Source organism: Diaphorina citri, unplaced genomic scaffold (assembly GCF_000475195.1).
Source record: "Diaphorina citri unplaced genomic scaffold, Diaci psyllid genome assembly version 1.1 scaffold235, whole genome shotgun sequence".
Taxonomy (NCBI): Eukaryota; Metazoa; Arthropoda; class Insecta; order Hemiptera; family Psyllidae; genus Diaphorina; species Diaphorina citri.
Genome location: NW_007377672.1, coordinates 94,602 through 119,073, shown reverse-complemented (window position 1 = coordinate 119,073; position 24,472 = coordinate 94,602). Strand labels below are relative to the sequence as shown.

General features: G+C 38.8%; 3 protein-coding genes across 5 annotated transcripts; 2 read left to right on the top strand and 1 right to left on the bottom strand.

Moving 5' to 3' along the window:
• Positions 1-15,562: 15,562 nt before the first annotated feature.
• LOC103506422 (coiled-coil domain-containing protein 1-like) lies at positions 15,563-17,747 on the top strand. 2 transcript variants are annotated; one of them, XM_008470810.3, is made up of 2 exons: positions 15,563-15,759; positions 16,698-17,747. In XM_008470810.3, exons 1-2 carry the CDS (start codon positions 15,709-15,711, stop codon positions 17,529-17,531), a joined length of 885 nt encoding a protein of 294 aa, XP_008469032.1. In that variant the 5' UTR covers positions 15,563-15,708; the 3' UTR covers positions 17,532-17,747. The 2 variants fall into 2 exon arrangements, with proteins under 2 accessions (XP_008469032.1, XP_008469031.1); XM_008470809.3 differs by having other exon boundaries at positions 15,565-15,759; positions 16,686-17,747.
• Positions 17,748-18,757: 1,010 nt separating this feature from the next.
• On the bottom strand, positions 18,758-20,749 carry LOC103506434. Its single transcript, XM_008470823.2, has 2 exons — positions 20,617-20,749; positions 18,758-19,303 (listed from the first exon to the last, which is right to left on the bottom strand). Exons 1-2 carry the CDS (start codon positions 20,665-20,667, stop codon positions 18,758-18,760), a joined length of 597 nt encoding a protein of 198 aa, XP_008469045.1. The 5' UTR covers positions 20,668-20,749.
• A 417-nt stretch (positions 20,750-21,166) lies between these two features.
• Positions 21,167-23,733, top strand: LOC103506419. Of its 2 annotated transcripts, none has more exons than XM_008470805.3 (3): positions 21,167-21,310; positions 22,404-22,893; positions 23,205-23,733. In XM_008470805.3, exons 1-3 carry the CDS (start codon positions 21,263-21,265, stop codon positions 23,351-23,353), a joined length of 687 nt encoding a protein of 228 aa, XP_008469027.1. In that variant the 5' UTR covers positions 21,167-21,262; the 3' UTR covers positions 23,354-23,733. The 2 variants fall into 2 exon arrangements, with proteins under 2 accessions (XP_008469027.1, XP_017298359.2); XM_017442870.2 differs by having other exon boundaries at positions 22,404-22,968; positions 23,280-23,733.
• The last annotated feature ends 739 nt before the right edge of the window (positions 23,734-24,472 follow it).

The following is a 24,472-nucleotide window of genomic DNA, read 5'->3' as shown; positions in this document are numbered from 1 at the left end:
TAACGTGCTTGCTTGCCATGCAGAAGGTCCCGGGTTCGAATCCCACCATCGACAAAAATTTGTACTCGTTTTTCGATTGCAAATATTTCAACGGGTTACTTTCTGGTGTTCTCGTGTTGACCCAACACCTAAATGGGAAGTATTGTGTCTCTTCTCGCCCATCTGATGAGAGACATACCTACTACGGGATGGGCATGCTACGACACAGACCACAAGCGTCTAATGTAGCAGTTGTTTCATCGCTACGAAATAAAAACGGCGGTGAAACACTCATCTTTAAAAAAATAAAAAATGGAGTCTTGAAAAATGGGCCGCGGTGGCAACAACTTTGAGAAGCACTCTACATATTCATTTACAAACCCGCTTCCTTGCGCTACCCAGGCATTCTAAGCTAACTAGACTGATAGAAATAGAAAACATTTATTTCTTACTAGTGGTTGACCCGTCCTTTGTACAGGATCAGCGCGGTATAATCAGGATGGAATATGACAAATTTAAATAGCCTACGTCACCCTATATAAGTACACTGAGAAAAAAACTAGGGTTCCGGCACTCTAATATTGAGCTCTATACCGGAAAGCTCGACACTATAATATAGCATTCCAACAGCCTATAAATCAGGGGAAGTAACCCAATAAGCCTCGACAACACAGATTCACCTCGTCGATGGACGGCCGTCGACCATGTGTGGACACAGCCTTTAGGATTGTTTTAGAGTTCTTCCACCCTAAACTTGTTCTTCTACCCTTCTACCCTAAGTATTGGTATAAGTAGGGCCATCGGTTTTGACAAGGGGCGTTTATTAAAGCCGATGGCCCTACTTATAGTATATACTTACCTACCTCGGTGGTGTAGTGGTCGAGGTATGGAATTTTATCCTCAATATAATTTGAGAATTTGACCACAATAATAGTAGTAGCCTACTGCTGGAGTAAAGGGACTTTTCAGTCCAATGCGAGCAGTATAAATAAGCACTATTATTATTACTTATTCCAATGAAGTGTGGTCTTAATGGGCAAGATTTTATGCGAGTCCCTGCGAAGATATGTTCGTACTTCGTAAGCGTGCACGCACGTGTGCGCTTGTATGTGTAGGTGCTCGAACGTGCATGCCTTTGTTACTAATATTAAGTAGAAGTTGGGGTGAAACTTTGTGTGCGTGACGGAGACAATAATAGTAGTAGCCTACTGCTGGAGTAAAGGGACTTTTCAGTCCTATGCGAGCAGTATAAATAAGCACTATTATTTTATTATTACTTATTCCAATGAAGTGTGGTCTTAATGGGCATTTTATCCGAGTCCCTGCGAAGATATGTTCGTACTTCGTAAGCGTGCACGCACGTGTGCGCTTGCATGTGTAGGTGCTCGAAGGTGCATGCCTTTGTTACTAATATTAAGTAGAAGTTGGGGTGAAACTTTGTGTGCGTGACTTACCTTAGTATCAGAAATGACTCCGCTGATTGAAGACTTGATTGGAGTTGTCAATCAAGTTTTATGTCGGTGTTGTCAATCAAGAAACACCTTGTCAATCAAGAGGAACTTGTCAAAGGTTTCGATGCCCGAGAGGGGTGTTGATTGCCAAAATAGGTAAGAGCTTCTTGATTGATCCCTTTAGGTTAATAGGTATGTATTATCTATAATATTTATGGTAAGTAGGTAGGTAATATGATATCCAATGTCTACGCTACTACGTACTTTGTAATCTTTGTATAGTAACCCTATGTATCTATTATAAATATACAATCTCAAATAGTCCAAGTCAAGTGAAGACATAGTATATTCAGTTCTGACTGTCCAAAGTAAAAAAAAAATCTACCTGCCTGAAAGTAAGACTACCTGCCCAGGTAGATATCTATAACCAGGCCTGTGATTTTCCCGCAACCTTGAAGGTGAATGTAGAAAATGATCCATTTTATGTTAATAACATTCATATTCACATCTATACATATATTTACTCATAGGCACTATGTATTCCTGTGTAGGAAAACATATTACATGGCTATTTGGACACTGACGTGTTTTCTAATTACATCCCTTGGCTAACTTTATACGTACGTGCTTTTGATCACGTTAGGAGTGAGTCACCAAACTACAAGTAGGTACATAGTACATACTTACGTGATGTATCTAAGGTAGTTCTTTTCTTTTCCCATCGAATTTTTTGATAAAGGGAACTACTGATACTGATGTATTATCACCCCGAAATCGAAAAGAGAAGATGAACAGGATAATAGAAAGCGGTTCCGAGAACGAACCTTGTCCGCCCCGGGAGGATGGGGAGGGAGAGAGAGAGGAGGGGGAGGGAGAAAGAGAGAATTAAAGTATTAGAAAAGAAGAAAGAACAAAAAAGAGAGGGATTGAGTTGTCAAATTGCCTACCGAGCTCTAATAATACCTATTAGAGGAAGTTTTTCGTCTTCTCCTTCTTCTTCTTCCTCTCCTCCTTCTTCCTCTCCTCCTTCTTCTTCTTGATCTTCTTCTTCCTCTCCTCCTTCTTCTTCTTGATCTTCTTCTTCCTCTCCTCCTTCTTCTTCTTGATCTTCTTCTTCCTCTGCTTCTTCTTCTTCTTGATCTTCTTCTTCCTCTCCTCCTTCTTCTTCTTGATCTTCTTCTTCCTCTCCTCCTTCTTCTTCTTGATCTTCTTCTTCCTCTCCTCCTTCTTCTTCTTGATCTTCTTCTTCCTCTCCTCCTTCTTCTTCTTGATCTTCTTCTTCCTCTCCTCCTTCTTCTTCTTGATCTTCTTCTTCCTCTGCTTCTTCTTCTTCCTCCTGTCCTTTCTTTTCTCCTCCTCCTCCTCCATCTTCCCCCTCCTCTTCCTCCTCCTTTTCTTCTTCTTCTTCTTCTTTTGAGAGATATTGAACAACAAATCCTTACCTGTGCAGTTACTGGAACTGAATTTTTCTGGGTTTCTGTTTGAACTTTGCCAGAAGTTCTTGCTTTGTAACATGACTCTTTTTGATGGCACGGTACAATACCTTGCCCCCTCATAAAAAATATGGGGGGAGGGGGTGGGGGCTGGTCCCCTCCACCCCGAGGTGTATCCGCCCATGCGACAGTCTTGTATTAAACCGCGTTAGAATCAAAGTGTAAGTTCCTACCTTGTGGTAAGAACTTACTAGTGCAAGGTTGCCATTAGGTGATGTCAGGTGTAACATACAGATTTACTTAAGACTATAGTTATATTTATTATACAGATATACAAGGTGTTCAACCTCAAAGTGCCCCATAGAAAATTAACGCGTAAAATCAGTTTTTTGCCCCATACATCAAGTCCCCAATTCACATTTCGGATCCACTAAGCGTTTTCACAGTCTTGAAAGGTGCACCAAAGTTCCCTAAGGTTAAAAGTTCCCTAAGGGAAAATACTTATTGGACCCGAAAACTGTACTGGGGACTTTGATGGGGTAAAAAACCGAAAGGGTTGGCGTTTCACATAAAAAAAAAATCATATAGGAAAAAGAGAAAGAGAGAAAAAGAGAAATGAAAAAGGAAACATGAAAGCAAGCTATCCCACAATACAAGAGGAACTAGTAGGATTATTTATGGTAAGTAGGTAGGTAATATGATATCCAATGTCTACGCTACTACGTACACTGGGTATAGTTATGAACGAAAACAAAGAGTTTGAAAATAAAGCAATTTTTTTAGACGAGTATGAATAGTCACGCTCGGTTCTTTGTTAGTCACTTTTGATAAGAAAGTATGGAGATTACCTACTTATTTATTTTTAAAATTATTTATCGATAATTATGGAAATAACACAAGCTCTCTGAACGGAAAGAAAAGAGTTTTAATTACTTAAAATCACAGTCTACACAATGAAAAATAAACCAACACAAAGTTTTAAAGAAATGAAGGTACGGTTTCGTCTCAGGATAAACTGTGTAGGTATCTTACTATCTACGTAAACTGTACCGATCTAAGAATCGGACCAGGTATACGGTTTTGATTGAAGCTGAAGAGTCCGTCTAAGTATGTAGTTTTGAAGAGGAAATTCAGTTATGCAGAATATGAAAGCATCTACCTATAGTTAGTTGGATATTATCTAGTTCTATAGTTAGTTGAATATTTATTCACAATTCACAATGTTCACTATTGTTAAAGATCTAGGAGAATTAGGCACAGCACAAATTTACCGCAATTTATTGTTGACAATCAGTCGGAGGGGCTTTTAATAGAAAAACAGGGGCTTTTACTAACTTTTTAGTATTAATTAGTACTTGACATGGTATCCCGTTTTCAAAGTTTATTCAAAGTTTAGAAAAACTAACGTTTCTGCATAGATAATTAGGTATGTATTTCACAGTACAACCGTACACTGACTACGGACGATTTCGGAAATAATTAAAATAATATTGTGGGATTCAAAAAACCCGATCTGGTGGAGTACCTAATAAACAGGAACTTGTTTCTAACTACCAATGTTCGCTCTACGAGGTGAACTTGTTTACTGGGACCATATTTGCGTATACTACTACTCAAATAGTCATATTACTAGAGAGATGTGATCCTCATATAAAAAAGCAGAAAGAGTGAAAAACCTAGTATTTTTTAAAGCACATTTTGGTATTGACTTTTTCAATTAAATTATTACTGGGATTTACCTAATCTCTTTCTTTTTATCATTGTCTAAGATTCTCTGTACTAAATGTATCTATATATTTTGCCAATAAAGAAATTACATTACATTACATTTTATTATACTCCTTATCCACCCTAAGTACCAGTTATTTTTTGAAAATAATTGATAGGGTGTCACAAGGGTTTGATGGGGTTAATTTCCTATGGGGTACTTTTAGCAGAGGCTGAACACCCTGTATGTGTTTAGATAGATATTTATGTATCAAACATAGATATTTACTTAAGGAGCTATGTAAGTTTATATAAGACCCGGGAGAAGGCTGATATCAGAGCTTGTGCCTAGCATTCTAATGAGAGGTAACATCAGGACATCAGGAGCTGTTTCCAAACTTGGTCATTTCGATAAGGGAATGACAGGATTTACAATTTGACAATCATTGACCACTACGCCACCTGCCCCGGTGGCGTAGTGGTCAAGACGCTCGCCTGCTAATCAGGAGGGCGTGGGTTTGATTCTAGCCGAGGTATGGAATTTTATCCTCATTTATTTGAGAATTTGACCACGTAATAATGGAGCTCTAAGGGTTAGGTGGTAGAGAACGCCTATAAGGCGTTAACCTCGCCTAGTGGTTGCCTTCCACTCAAGAGTCTATTATTATCTATTATTATTAATGGAGACAGCATAGATAGCAAAGATACCTACGTACATATGTAGTTACTTATGTAGATATAATCTAGCTAACTACTGATTTCCTATCCAACTATCCATTCAGTCAATTTTTTTCTTGTTCTAGCCCGAGTGACATATTATGTATAGGTACCTACTTGTTTGTGACGTTGCGCTGAATGCCTGTTTTTGTGAATGAATATCATGAATGATGCCTAGAAAAAAGGTCACGTAAATAGTAGACGTATGGCGTATGGAGTAGGTAGGTAAGTAAGCATAGATTTTGTAAAAATACGACGAACTGAAACAAGCGGGGCCCGTCCCTCCGGGAATTTTTCGATCTTGGTTAAATCAGTATTTATGTACCTAACCTATTTTATTTAATATTCTTATTATTATTATTCTTGATTTGATTTTTTGATTTTACTTTCATGTAATGATTTAAAATCAAGACTAGAGCCCGTTCTGCCTTGATTCCCAATATAATGTTTAAGTCACCCATCCATTTATTGGCCTTCCTCGGCGTAGTTTAACATAGGTAATGCTAAAACCGGTCTTAAATTAACGACTGAAGTGTTACCTAAAACTTTTTCGCTTTGAGTTCATAGGTCGTCACGACAAATTTCAAGATCAGAGCTCATTTGTGTGAGAAAATGTGAAAAAAATCCCCCCTTTCATTTGATCGACCAGGTTTGGATAAGTCCTTCTATGAGGACAGACAGACCGACCGACTGACAGACACCGAAGCGAATACAATAGCCCGTCCACTATACCTTTTGTATTACTATCGTAATAATAAAGGAAGGACGGGCTAAAAATCTATCATCACAATCAAATCAATCCAGTGCTGCAGTTAAGTACCTACTGTCGCATTTTCTTGACTTGGCGGGGCGGAGAGCTACCGCGCTCCCTAATTTCATGTTAAATATTGGCGTTCGTGCGCTTCTCGACATGCTTGATAGGTACCTACCCAATAATTACTATGAAACAAATATCGACGGAATTTGTGCGAAGATGAAATTTGTTCACCAACAAACAACAACATCAATTACAAATGGAATTCCTTTCAAAGGATAGATGCGAAATCAACATGTTTACCGTGCGAATTCCATCGAAAGCAATAAAAACGGCAACGTTAATGCAGTAGAAAATTAATCTCGATTTGTTTATTCAAAACAATCGAAACCAATAATTACTAACATTACAATAAATTCACTGAATATGAGGGTATAGGTATGAGTTTTGTTAGGTCGGTATGTTATGTAACAAAGGAAGATGACTCAGAAAAGTAATATATTTTGCACTGGGTTTGGGGGACACATGAATTTGTGACAACGGACCAACGGAGCTCTTATCGACCACTAATCAACGAGAGAAGGACGATAGAAACTCAGCGGTTTCGAGAACGAAGCTAATCTGTTTAGGACATAGCTCGCCCCGGGCGGGAATCGAATGTGCTGATGCCAGATAGCAAGGAGAAGCTCCAATTAATGTAAATATGCGCATATGAGATACCACGAATAGAGAGAAAGATAAAGAGAGAGAGAGAGAGAGAGAGAGAGAGAGAGAGAGAGAGAGAGAGATTACGCATATGGTTACTGTAATGCACAGCAAAACAAATGTGGGAAATACATATCGTATCAGAAATTGGTCACAACATTGGAGAGAGAGAGAGAGAGAGAGAGAGAGAGAGAGAGATTACGCATATGGTTACTGTAATGCACAGCAAAACAAATGTGGGAAATACATACCTATCGTATCAGAAATTGGTCACAACATTCTCAACATATTTGCAATATTGTCAACAACTCAATAACAACATCAGCCATCAGCATAATCAACAACAAATTCATAGAACAACAAGTACCTATTCATAGAAAAACAAGTACCTACCTATCTCAGTACCTATTTAATATCATTGGTAATTGCGAAACCAATAAACATAAAAGAGTTTCTAGACACAACATCAACATAAAATCAGAAGAAGAAGAAGAAGAAGAAGAAGAAGAAGAAGAAGAGTTTGCTAGAGACAGATGGAACTGTAACAATGGAGGTGTTATCGTCCCGAAATCGCAGACAAGCATGGCATGACAATAGAAAGCCAGCCGTTCCAAGAACGGTTGCCTGAGCGGGAAAATGATGGAACTGTAACAATGGAGGTGTTATCGTCCCGAAATCGCAGACAAGCATGGCATGACAATAGAAAGTCAGCCGTTCCAAGAACGGTTGCCTGAGCGGGAAAATGATGGAACTGTAACAATGGAGGTGTTATCGTCCCGAAATCGCAGGCAAGCATGGCATGACAATAGAAAGTCAGCCGTTCCAAGAACGGTTGCCTGAGCGGGAAAATCAATATCCGTAATAGATTGGAACCACATAGGTGGCGTTTACTTTTAATAATAATAGACTTTTGAGTGGAAGGCAACCACTATAGGCGAGGTTAACGCCTTAGGCGTTCTCTACCACCTAACCCTTAGAGCTGCATTATTATATTCTCAAATAAATGAGGTTAAAATTCCATACCTCGGCTGGGATCGAACCCACGCCCTCCTGTTCACCAGGCGAGCGTCTTGACCACTACACCACCGAGGCAGAATCAATATCCGTAATACTTTGGAAAGAAAACCACACAAAGGTGGCGTCTACTTTTAGCTGGGTGTCCGTGATATTACAGTAATATTAGTCATGTTTGATGAATTTTATTGATGATACATGCGTGTCGAAAAACTTTGAAAAAACCGGTCAGTGAGTCATTCAGTGGAAAAAAAAAAAAAAAAATGAGATCCCTAAAAGCCTAGAGCCCAAATTCAAAATTTCAGAAGCACGAGGAAACCTTAGCCTGGGCGAAAATTTTCTGGAAATCTTTTCCGCTCCCGGAGGAGCAATAGCAGGCAAAGATGTAAAAGAATGTGTCTTGAAGTAGGTAGGTACTCGTAATGTGAATTATTAAGTTCTGACTATATTTTCCAAACGGGATACTTTGTCAAGTAGCATTATAACTAGAGGTGGAATTGAATATTATACTATGTATGTCTTCACTTGACATGGACTATTTGAGATTGTATATTTATAATAGATACATAGGGTAACTATACAACGATTACAAATTATACAATGGTTTACATGTTTCGCACATCTCCTGATGGCATTTTCAGGTTGTTGTGAAAATGCCATCAGGAGATGTAAAGTCAAATTTTGTCTACCTATCCAGAAACGCCAAAACTTATGAAACTACAATATTAAACAAGACTACCAACTGTAAGGTCACAAAAATTACCAGGTTCTCTAACGTATTAAACACGATACTTGAAAAGGACATTTTTAAAAGAAAAGGACATTTTTTCTACAACTTTACTCAACCAGAAGTAGGCATTGATGATGGCGATGTTGTAGCTCTCGAAACGTACCTAGGTAGGTACCTACCTACTTATGGTTAGTAAAAAAAAAGAAAAAGAAAAAATATCTTGTTAAAATAAACTTGAGTGACTTGTTAATTCGAATACAAAGCTACATTATCGCTTTGCTCTGCCTGTGAAAATTGTTATCTACATTCAAGATAATGCCTACTGTATTAGGTACATTTAAGATAATATTGTAGATACCTCTATAGGTGTGTTTGATAATATCTTCGTAGAATGTAGTTAATCTCTAAGAGATGTGCGAAACATGTCAACCATTGTATAATTTGTAATCTTTGTATAGTAATGTATCTGTTATAAATATATACAATCTCAAATAGTCAAGTCAAGTGAAGACATAGTATATTCAGTTCTGACTGTCCAAAGTAAAAAAAAACTACCTGCCTGAAAGTACGGAAAGACAAAAAAAAAAAAAAAAAAAAAAAAAAAAAAAAAAAGATTAGTTCAAGTTTAAAGATAAAGGCACTCTGGCTTTCCGGGATTAGGAACTAATCCAAAATAGGTACCAGTGATAAAAGAAGAAAAAATGTAAATTAAAACTTATTTCACAGACGGTACTGGTAAAAAATAAATACCTAAATAAATATTAGAATTATTAGTACAAATTTAAGGTAGTTAACGATGTAGTAGGAATGTGCTAGGTATACGGAAATGAAAATCAGACCCTTTCCAAAATAGGTACCAGTGATAAAAGAAGAAAAAATGTGAATCAAAACTTATTTCACAGACGGTACTGGTAAAAAATAAATACCTAAATAAATTAGAATTATTATAGTAATGTAATTACAAATTTAAGGTAGTTAACGATGTAGTAGGAATGTGCTATAGGTATACGGAAATGAAAATCAGACCCTTGTCACCAACTTACATGGCAAACTGGAAACTGGTAATTGGAAAAACACATTCGATTTGGAAAACCACAATAATACCTGCCTACTGGTTGGATTTTAGATCAAACATATTTGCAATATTGTCAACAACTCAATAACAACATCAGCCATCAGCATAATCAACAACAAATTCATAGAACAACAAGTACCTATCTCAGTACCTATTTAATATCATTGGTAATTGCGAGACCAATAAACATAAAAGAGTTTCTAGACACAACATCAACATAAAATCGCCATCAATTTAAAATTGTACCTAGGCCCTACCTTTTAACAAAAGAGTTTGCTAGAGATGCTAGAAGTCTGGCTGAGGGACTATAAACGCAGGGAGTAGACTAGCCCAAATTTCCTTATGCTATATTGATAGCGAAGGGGAAAATTTTGTTTAGCCAAATCCAAGTTGGCCTCAAAGCGATTACTCTAAACTCTAACCACATACATAGGTGGCGTTTACTTTTAATAATAATAGACTTTTGAGTGGAAGGCAACCACTTAGGCGAGGTTAACGCCTTAGGCGTTCTCTACCATCATATCCTGACGTGTGTGACCAAGTTATTGACCTATGACATTCAGAGCGCTAGGAACCTATCGGTCTGTTTGGTCAGTATAGTCATATAGTCACATTCACTCGTCAGTTTCCCAGCGGCGATATCACGTGAGGGCCGGTCTATAACTATTTGGTCACATACACTCATCGAATGCCCAGCGGCAATATCACGTGAGGGCCGGTGTATAATTATTTGGTCACATACACTCATCGAATGCCAAACGGCGATATCACGTGAGGGCCGCCGGTTTATCCATTTAACCGACTGTTAAAGCTCCGATTATTGGTAATCAGCTAATCAGCTGATTATTGAATGTATTAGTTCCAAATTGGAAATTAACTTGGTTTATTTCAGGGTAATGTTGTGTATAATTGATCATGATCACTGATCAAAGTTAAACAGTGTCCGGTTGGCATTCGGATGGGTGATCATTTGGTAATCGCCTGATGCTGGTTTTTCCCGACCCCACTCAGCGTGGGTGAGGTACATGTGAAAAGGTGGCTAGGTTGAGGAGCTGGGTGCAAAAAGGGAAATATGGATTTTTTGCCCTTTTTGCGTAAAACGGTTCTTTGAATAGAACGTGGTGCGCTCTATCTTCCAGCGTTTGAACTGCAGTGATAACTTTTTTTTTCGATGAGTTACAGCGTTTTTCGTAAATATACTTTTCAAGGATTTTGATGAAAAATTGAAAACTTTAAAGTTAAATATCTCAGTTTGATGATTTTCATTTATTGCCCTTTTTGCACCCAGCTCCTCGATTGACGCCGAATGGAGGGTAACACCCCCGTCACTAAAACTAAAACCTAAGCAGTTATCCAATGAAAATTCTAGTGAAAAACGCGTAAGCCTTCTATAGATTTATGACCTTATGCCAGCCAATCAGACCGTCACGTCGCGCGTCGGAACATTTATGGCGGAAAAAGCTGCGCGGTCTCTCAGACGGTCTGACACTGACAGGCAAGTTTTTTTTCCGCCACACACGGACGTCAGACCTGGGTCCATCAGACTGTCTGAGCGTGAGTGGCTGCCATTAGTAGTTGAAAGGCTTGCCTCACACAAACAGTACCTACAATGGAGACAGCCTAGATAGGTACCTACCTACATAATTTGAACATAGTTAGCATATAGATACCTACGTACATATGTAGTTACCTATGTACATACATATATTATAATCTAGCTAACTACTGATTTCCTATCCAACTATTCATTCAGTCAATTTTTTTGTTGTTCTATCCCGAGTGACATATAGGTACCTACTTGTTTGTGACGTTGCGCTGAATGCCTGTTTCTGTGAATGAATATTATGAATGATGCCTAGAAAAAAGGTCACGTAAATAGTAGACGTATGGCGTATGGAGTAGGTAGGTAAGTGTAAGTAAGCATAGATTTTATACAAAAATGACGAACTCAAAAAATCTATGATCGCAATCAATTCAGTGCTGTAGTTAAGTAGATAGGTACCTACTGTCGAATTTTCTTGACTTGGCGGGGCGGTGGGCTACCGCGCTCCCTAATATCATGTTAAATATTGGCGTTCGTGCGCTTCTCGCCATGCTTGATAGGTACCTACCCAATAATTACTACTACGTACACTGGGTATAGTTATGAACGAAAACAAAGAGTTTGAAAATAAAGCAATTTTTTTAGACGAGTATGAATAGTCACGCTCGGTTCTTTGTTAGTCACTTTTGATAAGAAAGTATGGAGATTACCTACTTATTTATTTTTAAAATTATTTATCGATAAAAAATTATCGATAATAATTATTATGGAAATAACACGAGCTCTCTGAACAGAAAGAAAAGAGTTTTAATTACTTAAAATCATAAAATCACAGTCTACAACTCTACACAATGAAAAATAAACCAACACAAAGTTTTAAAGAAATTAAGGTACGGTTTCGTCGCAAATAAATGAAGGTTTCGTCTGATTTAAATTAAGGTTCTGTCTCAGATAAATGAAGGTACGGTTTCGTCTCAGATAAATAATTAAGGTAAGATAAATTATGTGGGTATCTTACTATCTACGTAAACTGTACCGATCTAAGAATCGGACCAGGTATACGGTTTTGGTTGAAGCTGAAGAGTCCGTCTAAGTATGTAGTTTTGAAGAGGAAATTCAGTTATGCAGAATATGAAAGCATCTACCTAGTTAGTTGGATATTATCTAGTTCTAGTTAGTTGAATATTTATTCACAATTCACAATGTTCACTATTGTTAAAGATAAAGGAGAATTAGGCACAGCACAAATTTACCGCAATTTATTGCTGACAATCAGTCGGAGGGGCTTTTAATAGAAAAACAGGGGCTTTTACTTACTTTTTAGTATTAATTAGTACTTGACATGGTATCCCGTTTTCAAAGTTTATTCAAAGTTTAGAAAACTAACGTTTCTGCACAGATAATTAGGTATGTATTTCACAGTACATCCGTACACTGACTACGGACGATTTCGGAAATAATTAAAATAATATTGTGAGATTCAAAAAACCCGATCTGGTGGAGCACCTAATAAACAGGAACTTGTTTGTAACTACCAATGTTCGCTCTACGAGGTGAACTTGTTTACTGGGACAATATTTGCGTATACTACTACTCAAATAGTCATATTGCTAGAGAGATGTGATCCTGACGTGTGTGACCAAGTTATTGACCTATGACATTCAGAGCGCTAGGAACCTATCGGTCTGTTTGGTCAGTATAGTCATATTATAGTCACATTCACTCGTCAGTTTCCCAGCGGCGATATCACGTGAGGTCCGGTCTATAACTATTTGGTCACATACACTCATCGAATGCCCAGCGGCGATATCACGTGAGGTCCGGTGTATAATTATTTGGTCACATAGACTCGCCAAATAACCTTGTCCGCCCCGGGCGGGAATCGAACCCGCGGCCTAGCACCTACAAAGCAGGCGCATTACCCGCTAAGCAGGTAAGCTGTAGGTTAGGCAGGTAGGTACGTCCGTGCCTCTTACTCATTGTTCCCCGGAAATAGGTAAACCTGTTCAATATAGGTATTACCTAGGTACCTACATGGTTGAAATACCTAGGTACCTACATGGTTGAAATTTTGTGAAATAAGAGAAAAAAAATCGTATATGAAATATAGGTTACCTACGTTTACAAAACAGATACCTACGTATACCTACATACCCTGTGAACGCTATAAATTCGGAATGAGTCAGATATACCCATAGGAATGTAAGCAATTAAAATTATAAAATTTTGTGTAAGATCAAGTTCCTATCTTTAGAATAAACTTATTGACTTACGTCCTTAAATACGTACTCGCGTAGACGTTACGTTATAGAAATCGAATGCAAAACTTTGGAAGTTCAGCGTCAAAATCTTGTGAATCAAAATGAATGACGTCAGAAGACAGAAAAAAAATCTCACCGAAAAATAGGTAGGTACCTAGAAATATCTCTATACACCATAAATTATTTTTTAGAGATACCTATGTACGTAGATATTCAAACCTCTTCTTGGTCGGTTTTTGGCGAACATTCCAGAAAAACATGCTGACCCGACTAGAAGTTTCGATCTTTGTAATACCTAGTTCTTATCTGCTTCTGCTGTATTATACTGTTATGATAGCTTCATTATACATACCCAGGTACATAGGTAATTAGGTATACCATGTAGCATGTAGCATTACATACAGTGGGTAGGTACATAGTTATATATTTGGTAGAGTTAATGGTATGAACAAGAATAATTGGGGAAGACGTTAGCCGTATTTTCCTTTGCTAATTTTCCCTCTTCTGGTGTGATGGTGCGATAAGAGCCTTTGTTTTTCATTTCATAGGTAGATAGGTATACCTGGTTCGTCGCGTCGTGAAAAAGTCGTACCTACTGCCAGCCTATAGTTACTTTGGAGGGTAGAGTTACGTCTGCCTTGAGTACCTTGTGCCTTGTAAGGGCTAGGTCGCAGGTTCGATTTCCGCCCGAGGTAAATTTTATTCTACGGTTCGATTTCTCTAATCCTGTCCTCCTTCGCTCTTGGATTTCGGGACGATAAGACGTCCGTTGTTACAGCTCACTATATAAAACCTCTTCTTAGTCGGTTTTTGGCGAACATTCCAGAAAAACATGCTGACCTGACTAGAAGTTTCGATCTTTGTAATAGTTCTTATCTGCTTCTGCTGTACATACTGTTATGATAGCTTCATTATACGTACCTACCTAGGTACGTAGGTAATTAGGTATACCATGTAGCATTACATACATACAGTGGGTAGGTACATAGTTATATGTTTGGTAGAGTTAATGTATGAAATAGAATTGGGGAAGTCGTTAGCCGTATTTTCCTTTGCTAATTTTCCCTCTTCTGGTGTGATGGTGCGATAAGAGCCTTGTTTTTCATTTCTCAAGTAGGTAAGATGAAAACAGTTAACACATGGAATTTCTTTTAACAAAATTTCAGATTAGGTCTTTGTGAGAGAATTGATAATATTACCATTATTCATAATAATTAAAGGAATTTATACAGTATATATTTTACATGTCTTGTAAAGGTCGAGGGAAGGGCATGCCCATTTCTAATTTTAGAATCGATGAGTTCAAAAATTCCTAGCCGTTAAGAAGATAAAGGGGTACCTAGTACCGGACTTCTGGGACATAATATGTTCTGGGACCTATATTATAGGGACATAGGTAAAAAGGTTTATGTATAGGTTTCTAATAACGACAATTGCCAAATAAGCTCGAAAATTTCGCTATAAATTTTTTTATCAGCTCAAAATTTTGTGACCTACCTACCTACACATGTCACTTGTCATATACCTAGATTATAGATAAAAGCTAAATATAGGTAGATATATATTACCTCACATGTCACTTGTCATATACCCAGATTATAGATAAAAGCTAAATATAGGTAGATATATTACCTGATATTATTTTATTGATAATTTTGCTTTGATAAATGATAAGTAGGCACCTACCTGGCTACCTACAGATAAATAAAATAAATGTTTGCCTTATCAGTGCCTAATATTGGATCAGACTTGTGACAGAATTGGTGATAATAATTTTGATCATAATGGGAGGCTTTTATATAAACAGGGCCACGAAGGTCTTATCGTCCCGAAAGTGAAGAAGAGAAGTAAGACAGAATATTAGGAGAAAGCCAGCTGTTCCGGGAACGAACCATATCTGTTTAGGATAAAATCCGCTCCGGGCGGGAATCGAAACCGCGACCTAGCACTTACAAGACGTGCTACCATTCAAGCTAACTAGGCTGCTTTCATTGGCGAGAATATACACGCAAAGGTGCCATAAATTTCAAACTCGAACTGTTATGACGTGGGGCACCTTCAATAACTAACTGGCAATTTACATATTAGGTATTAGGTATAAGTGATCTTCTGACTTACCTACCTAATTGCCTCCGACAAATGGGTTCGAACCACGCAGCATGGAAGATCCCATTTGAATATGTTATAAGAGTGCTTTCGAGTGGCTTTGAAGATAGTTCGGGCAGTTCTTTCTGCAGCAAAGCATCAAAATCTGAATAGAATATACCTTGTTTATACTGTCAGGCCAGGATATAGGACTGAAAAGTCCCTTTACTCTCCATAAAGGTACCTAAACAATCATGAATAAATTGAAGTGCTTCTTTGCGCTTTTCATTCTGAATGTTGCATTTGTAAGTATCCCTGAATGTATTTGTAAATACCATTTGTAAGGTTAATGTTTGATGGTTTGTAAGATAAGCAATGATTCGTTCAAGGAAAAAAAATCTGGTGTGAACATCACACGACTTTTCTTATCCTATTGAATGATGCTTATTTTGAGTGTTCTTGTTCTTATACCCTAACTTTTACAATATCTCTAACCGTTTGGTCGGTATAGCTGAAAACCGCCAAAAAACGGTCGATAACCGCCAAGAAGCGGTCAAAATGCCGCCAACCGCAGCTTCTATCTCAACCAAACGTTTTGAGTTGCATCCTTGTCGTCTGTCCAAAAGCGGTCAAAATACCGCCAACCGCAGCACCTATCTCAACTAAACGTTTTGTGTTGCATCCTTGTAACATTCGTGAATTACATATTAAATTTCAAGTCTCTAGCTCATACCGTCCCCGAGGTATTGTTAAATTACACCGAAAACCGCCAAAAAGCGGTAAAATGCCGCCAAGCGTTGCACCGGTCTTAACCGAAAATTTCGTGTTGCATCCTTGTCACATTTGACAGCCAAATTTCAAGTCTCTAGCTCTTATTGTTCTCGAGATATTTTGTTTACAGACAGACACGGACCAATGGCTGAAACTTTGGATTTAGGCTCTAGGGACCTCAAAACGTGTTTTGGCACTAAAAACTGACCATCGAAAATTTGACCCGATTACATTACTTTCCTTCCTATAGGATAAGGAAAGTAAAAATGGATCTGCTTTAAGCAGATTCCCGCTATATCTAGTGAATATCACACATGTATAGGTATTTGACCATAGCTTTTGTTGAAAGTGCTATGATTGGATTGCGACCTGGACGAACAATAGAAGAGGAGGAATTTTTATGGGGTCGTAAGCTCATGATTTTTCAATATTCGACAATCTTATCTGTTTATTTCCTCAGGTAGTTTCTCAGGCGAAATCAATAGGCAATGCACCTGTGCCTGATGACTTGTCGAAATATCTCGATGATACAGATGATGAGGATGAGGATATAGATGAGGATACTTCTGATCTACATGATGGACTAGGACAAGATGCAAACCACCATGAGGATGGAAACGAGGAAGATGAAGATAAAGATGATGGAGATGAACCATTGGATTCACAGAAAGTAATACAGGCATTGAATGACGTCTTGAGCAACCCAGACAAGAGGAAAGAACTGAAAGCCATCACCGACAAATGGAGAGATCTGTTCATCAACACAAAAAGGCAAGAGGCCATCAGAACCATTATGAAGAACATCAACGCCATCCATGGTGACCCTTACTATAGAGAACTTCTTCAGAGCGTACTGACAGTGTCAAGGAAGGCTCTTGCCGATGAAGACACCAGGGAACTAATCGAAATGACTCATAATCTCTATCAAATGATGTCTACTGATCGTTCTTTCATTGAAACGGTGAAAGTCGTCCTAAACGTGATTCGAAGCATGAAGAGTCTAACTGATAGCATTCTAACTGATGAAGAATCAAAGAGAGTCTTGCAAAGTTCTATACAAATCGCCCAGAATGTCCTAGCACAGAGACATGCCATCATGGACGTTGCAATGGAGGCTTTCCGTATTATCAATGATCCTGCTAAAGTAGAATTCATGATAACTACAGGGAGAGCTCTTGCTCCCAGCTATGGCGCACTTCAGCAGTTCTTGGGTTTGAATTCTCAAACCTCTGGTCTCGTTCTATCTCAGCCTAAAGCTAGAACAAAGAAACCAGCGCCTAGGAAGTTGACTATCAAGAAGAATTGAGAGGACAGCCCAAACTGGAAGTTAGATGATGAATTTGATTTGGTGTAAGTTCAGTTCCCTTGTCAGATGCAAGCTTACTTGAAATATACCTACCACAATTATAACTTTTTTGAAAAATTTAAGAGAAGTTTTTCGTTAAACTCTTTATCGAAAAATACCTAGATATAAACTCAAAAATAAGGTAATAAAAATCACCTATGATTGCGAACAGTGCTATGAACAGAACTTTCTTATTTTTCCTCAGGGTTTTTATTTCAGATGAACAAGCTTCAATTTCCGTCACTTACGCTCAGACCATCTGACAGATCAGGGTTTGTCAGACTTGGTTTTTCCGCCACACACGTACCACTATTTGACAGAACGCGGTATATCAGACAATCGGAACGTGTATGGTGGAAAAAGCTTGAGACCAGACCGTCTAGCGTCTAAGAAACCTGGGTCTGAAACTTTTTTTCCGCCACACACATTAAAACTGTCTCACATATCGCGGTCTGACATCAGCAGAGAAGTTCAGAATATGGCATTTATTTGTCAAAAATATGGCACTAAAAAACATGGCAATATAACTTTTGCCGATTTTCAGATTTTCCCCTTTACTTACTCATCAAGACCTACCATCCTGCCAAATTTCAAGTTTCTACTTTAGTGTTTGTTTTTTTGGATTCTGCTTATGCGTAGAAAATTAAAATTGGATTAAAATGATTATGGTGATGACACTGATGACTGCCGAAAGGAAATCATGGGATGGTGCAAAATATCTTTTCTTCCTTCTTTATTTTTCCCTACTTGCTCCGTATAGGCCTGTTCTAAAGGAAACTCTGTTCCCAAAAGAAGTAACATTTCATCTTTCATAATTTTTATGAACGCCTGGAAACTATCAAACTATGCAATGTGCTAATCACAAATGAATCATAAATGTAGCTGGTTAGCCATAGTTTGCTTGTGGACCACAATTATTTTTTTACGGAAGTCTACTCACTTGGAAGTTGTCCAAAGCGATCGCCACGACTTTCTCCGTGTTTGGATCCCGGAACATCTGATTAACATTCCTCACGATATTGACAAGAGTGGACCTTACTCCTTCCCTCTTTATTTTTCCCTACTTGCTCCGTATAGGCCTGTTCTAAAGGAAACTCTGTTCCCAAAAGAAGTAACATTTCATCTTTCATCATTTTTATGAACGCCTGGAAACTATCAAAATATGCAATGTGCTAATCACAAATGAATCATAAATGTAGCCGGTTAGCCATAGTTTGCTTGTGGACCACAATTAATTTTTTACGGAAGTCTACTGGTCTACTCACTTGGAAGTTGTCCAAAGCGATCGCCACGACTTTCTCCGTGTTCGGATCCCGGAACATCTGATTAGCATTCCTCACGATATTGACAAGAGTGGACCTTACTCGTTCATCTTTGAACGCAGCCAGGGTGGTGGTCATTGTCTTCCTCAGTATCTCTCGGGTGTACTCGTTAACGAGGATGTCAAAATCGGCAGAGTTTGGGTCATCGGAGTCAGCGTTGTCGGTGATTTCTTCAACGTTCGTCGCGGGATCTTCTACAGGGTTGTCCAAGTCATCGCTGATCTCCCCCTTGCGGGCAGAGGTAGTGTCAACTCGGTTGTCAACCTCGGGACTGTCTTCAACGGTGGCGATGTCGTCTTCCGGTTCAATTGCTGATGCAACTGGAGGTGGTGGTGGTGGAGGGGCTGCTTTGGCTTTGAGTTGTTTGCCATTTATGGGCACGATTTTGAGTTTCAGCGTTGCTGAAGTGTTCTGCGGAGGAAAATGGCAACCGATGGTAAAACTGGTAAAAGATGACGTTTTTAAAGTTCTAGAATTTCTAAGCTTTTGGGGACAGTTCACAGCTCATGAATTCACTGGTAAAATTTTCCCTAGTAGACCTACTTTAGGTAATTACCAAATCATAAGAGCTGAAGTGTTCTGCGGAGGAAAATGGCAACCGATGGTAAAACTGGTAAAAGATGACGTTTTTAAAGTTCTAGAATTTCTAGGCTTTTGGGGACAGTTCACAGCTCATGAATTCACTGGTAAAATTTTCCCTAGTAGACCTAGTTTGCTGAAGTGTTCTGCGGAGGAAAATGGCAACCGATGGTAAAACTGGTAAAAGATGACGTTTTTAAAGTTCTAGAATTTCTAGGCTTTTGAGGACAGTTCACAGCTCATGAATTCACTGGTAAAATTTTCCCTAGTAGACCTAGTTTAATGGCACTTATTTAAGTCAAAAACCGATAATTTTTCTAGGGATAGAAGCGATTCTCACTATTCTCATAAATGGTGAGATGTCGAGGCCTAGCCACCTAGACTTGAGTACTGGGCAGACTTTTCTCAAGAGAAAAGTCTGACTCGTGCTTAGGGTGCATCTATTATGAGGTGGTTGCTACGTGAGTACTTGAGCTAGAGGCTGCGAGTAAACTGCTATTTTTGAAAAATTTGTCTATCACTTCAGAAGTAAGCAAGCATGCTGTTCTCTCGCCTCCATTAATTTTCATTAGGCAACTTCATATCAGTTTCACCCAGCGTGACCCAGATGTAAACCAACCTCACGTCAATTTGGCATTATTTAACACTACAACAGCTGTTCTTCACTTCACATACAGGTAATAGACTAATAGATACTTGAACAACAAAATAACAAACAGTACCTACGTAAGTTTCACTGAAACACTTAATGATAAATGGCTTCTAATCATGGCTGGGGTCGTTTATAAAGGCCGATCCCAGGAAATCGCTTGCTATAAGCAAAACTCCACCAAGATGGCTTCATACAATTTTGCGCTCTTGTTTCTTGTTGGTGCGATTTGTTGTTTTCAGGTAATGGTAATTTCTTTTCAATAAGAATTTCAATCCTTCTTTTTAAGCTGTTTCAGGGAATCTGAAAGTGACAGGGGTACCTATAGGTAACCATAACTGACCTTTTACTTAGCCAGTTATTATCATAAGAAAACAGTTTATCTTGAGGGACTCTAAACAATTTTGACATTTTGACGTGGTCCGTTCAAATTGGCCGAGGAAAAATTGGCTACGACAGGCGTCCAAAACAGAGTTTTAACAATTCTCCACTTTACCTGAATCAGTATTGCGAGAAGCAGCAAGCTCAAGCTTCGATAGAACTTCATCTTGAACTCTTTGTACGAAGTTATGCGTCTAATGTGCAGGAGGAACAATTTAACTCTGTTAGGAAGAGCACTAATGAGTGCTTAATTTGTTGACGCTTAGCATTTGACAAACACGGCAGAAACAGACGTCAATGGAAGATAAATTTAATTAGGAGTTTGCTTCAAATTAGGAGTTTGCTGGAAGATATTTTTTTATTATTATTATTATTTGTATTTATTAAAGTGTTCTAACATTGAATATAACAAATTGGAAGATAAATGATTAGTTTGCATGAGCAAGGCCTTAGAAATTTAGCAAACGTCCCTACGCTGCGCTGCGTTAAATATTTATTTACTTACACTCCAAACAACAAGGCTATGTAGGGAGCACTACGTAAGTATTTCATGGAAAGCGATCGTTCATCAAAAAAGTATGGAAAATTTCAAGTCAGATCATTACACCTAATTGTTGTACCTATTGCTGTTAGAGTGTTTGTCCCTTCAAGTTTTTGCCTGTTTTTCACAGTCCGGAATGATTTCTAGTCACGAAGCTCATGGTTGGCGTTTACATATATTAGGACGGGTTGGGTGGAATTAATCATCAGAATACAACAAGATGGCAACAAGATTCGCTCTCCTCGTAATATGGGCAGTCGCTTGTCAGGTAATCGTTCATCAAAAAAGTATGGAAAATTTCAAGTCAGATCATTACACCTAATTGTTGTACCTATTGCTGTTAGAGTGTTTGTCCCTTCAAAATAAGCTCGAAAATTTCGCTATAAATTTTTTTATCAGCTCAAAATTTTGTGACCTACCTACCTACACATGTCACTTGTCATATACCCAGATTATAGATAAAAGCTAAATATAGGTAGATATATTACCTGATATTATTTTATTGATAATTTTGCTTTGATAAATGATAAGTAGGCACCTACCTGGCTACCTACAGATAAATAAAATAAATGTTTGCCTTATCAGTGCCAAATATTGGATCAGACTTGTGACAGAGTTGGTGATAATAATTTTGATCATAATGGGAGGCTTTTATATATAAACAGGGCCACGAAGGTCTTATCGTCCCGAAAGTGAAGAAGAGAAGTAAGACAGGATATTAGGAGAAAGCCAGCCGTTCCGGGAACGAACCATATCTGTTCTTGGATCACATCTACACGGATACGAACCTTCACAAGTTGGTCAGGAACGCTATTGAGATGACTTTAGACCTCCTTGCGGATCCCAACACTGTGAAACTCTCTCATAACCCCATGGTTACTGTGAGAGAAGTATTAAATGATGACAGGACGAAGCAACATATCGGCATGGCTGTGTATTATCTGCTACAGGTGGGACAGAAGAAGACAATCATGGAGGGTGTTGGTAATGGGTTGTCAGGTAATTTTGATTTTCTCTTGAGCTTTTCCTTTTTGTGGATTCATTCCTGATTCAAATCTTTCCGAATAGACACTTGTTCTCTTCAGATCACTGAAGATTAAAGATCAAATCGTCTAAATATATCGGGTGGAACCGGTTGGACTGAAGAGCACACTATGTCAGAATCCTACATTTACCTAAATACTATTCACTTATGTTATGTTAAACATTGGAGACTTATTGTAAGTATCCAATGTTTAACATAACATAACCTAAGTAAAAAATACCTATTTGCAAAGGATGTCTAGATCAAATACCTTCACCAGTCAATAAAGCCTTAACACATCCAAACCCAATGTTCCCTCATCCCTCTGTTTTCACAGGAATGCTACGGTCAAGCCAACTTGGACCGCACCTCAGCTATCCTACAAGACATGCAACAGAAACTGACAGATCCCCAGATCGGTCCTGTCCTCGGATTACTGGTCAACGGTGCGGACAGCATCTTGTCCGACCCCGAAGCCACCGAAGCTTACAAGACCACACTCGATGAATCGCTCAAACTGGTGGCGAAGAGTGACGTTGTGGAGTTGATAGACTATGCGTTGCTCTCATTTACCACCGCATTTCAAGAGGATTACGTCCGCAACATCGTGGAGAAAGGGATTCAAGTGACAAACGCTTTTCTAGAGGATTCCGAAAGCAAAGAAGTGATCCGCAGCGGTATCCAGATCGCTTATGAATTCATCACGGACAAGGGCTTCATGAAGCTGACGCGACAACTGTTCAAGAGCCTGCAGCACGTGCTGACGAATGAACAATGCCGGAGCAGCATCCTGAGGTTCCTGCAGGTGCTGACGCAGACGATACAAGATCCAGAGTCTCTGGCGATGATCCAGACATCTATACGGGCAATGAGTGAGATTCTGTCAGATCCGCATGCTAGAGGCAGCATAACCAAGGGAGTGACGATGGTGCAAAGCCTCACGTCTGTAGTAGGAAGCTAGGAAGTAGTAATGCGAGAGCGTGAAATGAATATTGAAGGTACATGGTTTATAAAATTATTTTGTCTTTTGTGTCCACAAAAGTGTCTTTGTGATCAGATGGATAGGACCGATTGACCGAAGGAATGCTTAAATGCTTAGAGGTCTCAGATCTAGTCGGTCGATTGCAGACGATACAAGATCCAGAGTCTCTGGCGATGATCCAGACATCTATACGGGCAATGAGTGAGATTCTGTCAGATCCGCATGCTAGAGGTAGCATAACCAAGGGAGTGACGATGGTGCAAAGCCTCACGTCTGTAGTAGGAAGTAGTAATGCGAGAGCGTGAAATGAATATTGAAGATAGGTACATGGTTTATAAAATTATTTTGTCTTTTGTGTCCACAAAAGTGTCTTTGTGATCAGATGGGTAGGACCGATTGACCGAAGGAATGCTTAAATGCTTAGAAGTCTCAGATCTAGTCGGTCGATTGACGATTGTTTTTTGAGAGATCCTCTACTGTTGAAATGTTTTTAATAAAACTAGCCATAAAGTAATAATGGAATCGGGGTTTAACGTAGAATAATTATGCATCTTGGAACCACCTGTGATTTAACAACCGTACTGTACCCGTACGTAGCACTGATAGATAGATACCTCTTTCATGTTTGTAATTATTAATTTAATTTTAATACAATTGTGGGATCAGATCAGACCCATCAAAATAATATGTATTGTATATTCATACGCTTCTTATTTTTCTTAGATGAAAATTTAATCAACATCATCGATTTATATCGTTCTGGGCTACATCCTGAAATCAACTTTGATGTCATAACAACAAAGGTGATACGGCGGCAACTTACTATCAGGTACCTGATCAGGTCCGCCTGTCAGGTCTACCTGATAGTGAGTGGCTCTCGATCAGCATCAAGTACAAAATTGTTTGGCAATTTCTCCGCTAGATGTCATGTTTGTTGAGTTTACCCCCACTCCTGACGCAGAGTGAACGTCGAGTTGATATCGCATCGACGGGGCGTAGGAAAGAAAAACACAAACAGGCCTATTATAAGTCACTCTGCCTTATCATGTGGTCCTACATTGATAGTTATACAAAGTTTTGAAAGGTCTTTCCTTCTAGCTTGAAATGTAAATAAATTAATAGGTTTTTGTCAGCTCCCATGGCGTAGTGGTCACTGCGCTCGCCTTGCACGCGGGAGACCCGGGTTCGATTCCCGGCGGGGTCAAGAAATTTGTATCATCCAAATGATTGATTCCGTGACTGGCTGTTGCGGGGCCCACTCAGCCTCGTGAGGAAAATGAGTATCTATCTATCCATCTATCTATCTATATTAATAAAAGAGTAAACCCTGACTCATTCATTCATCCATTCATAATCAACGCACAGCCTAAACGGCTGGACCGATTTTGATGAAACTTCGAGATCGGAAGAGCGTCGTGTAGGGA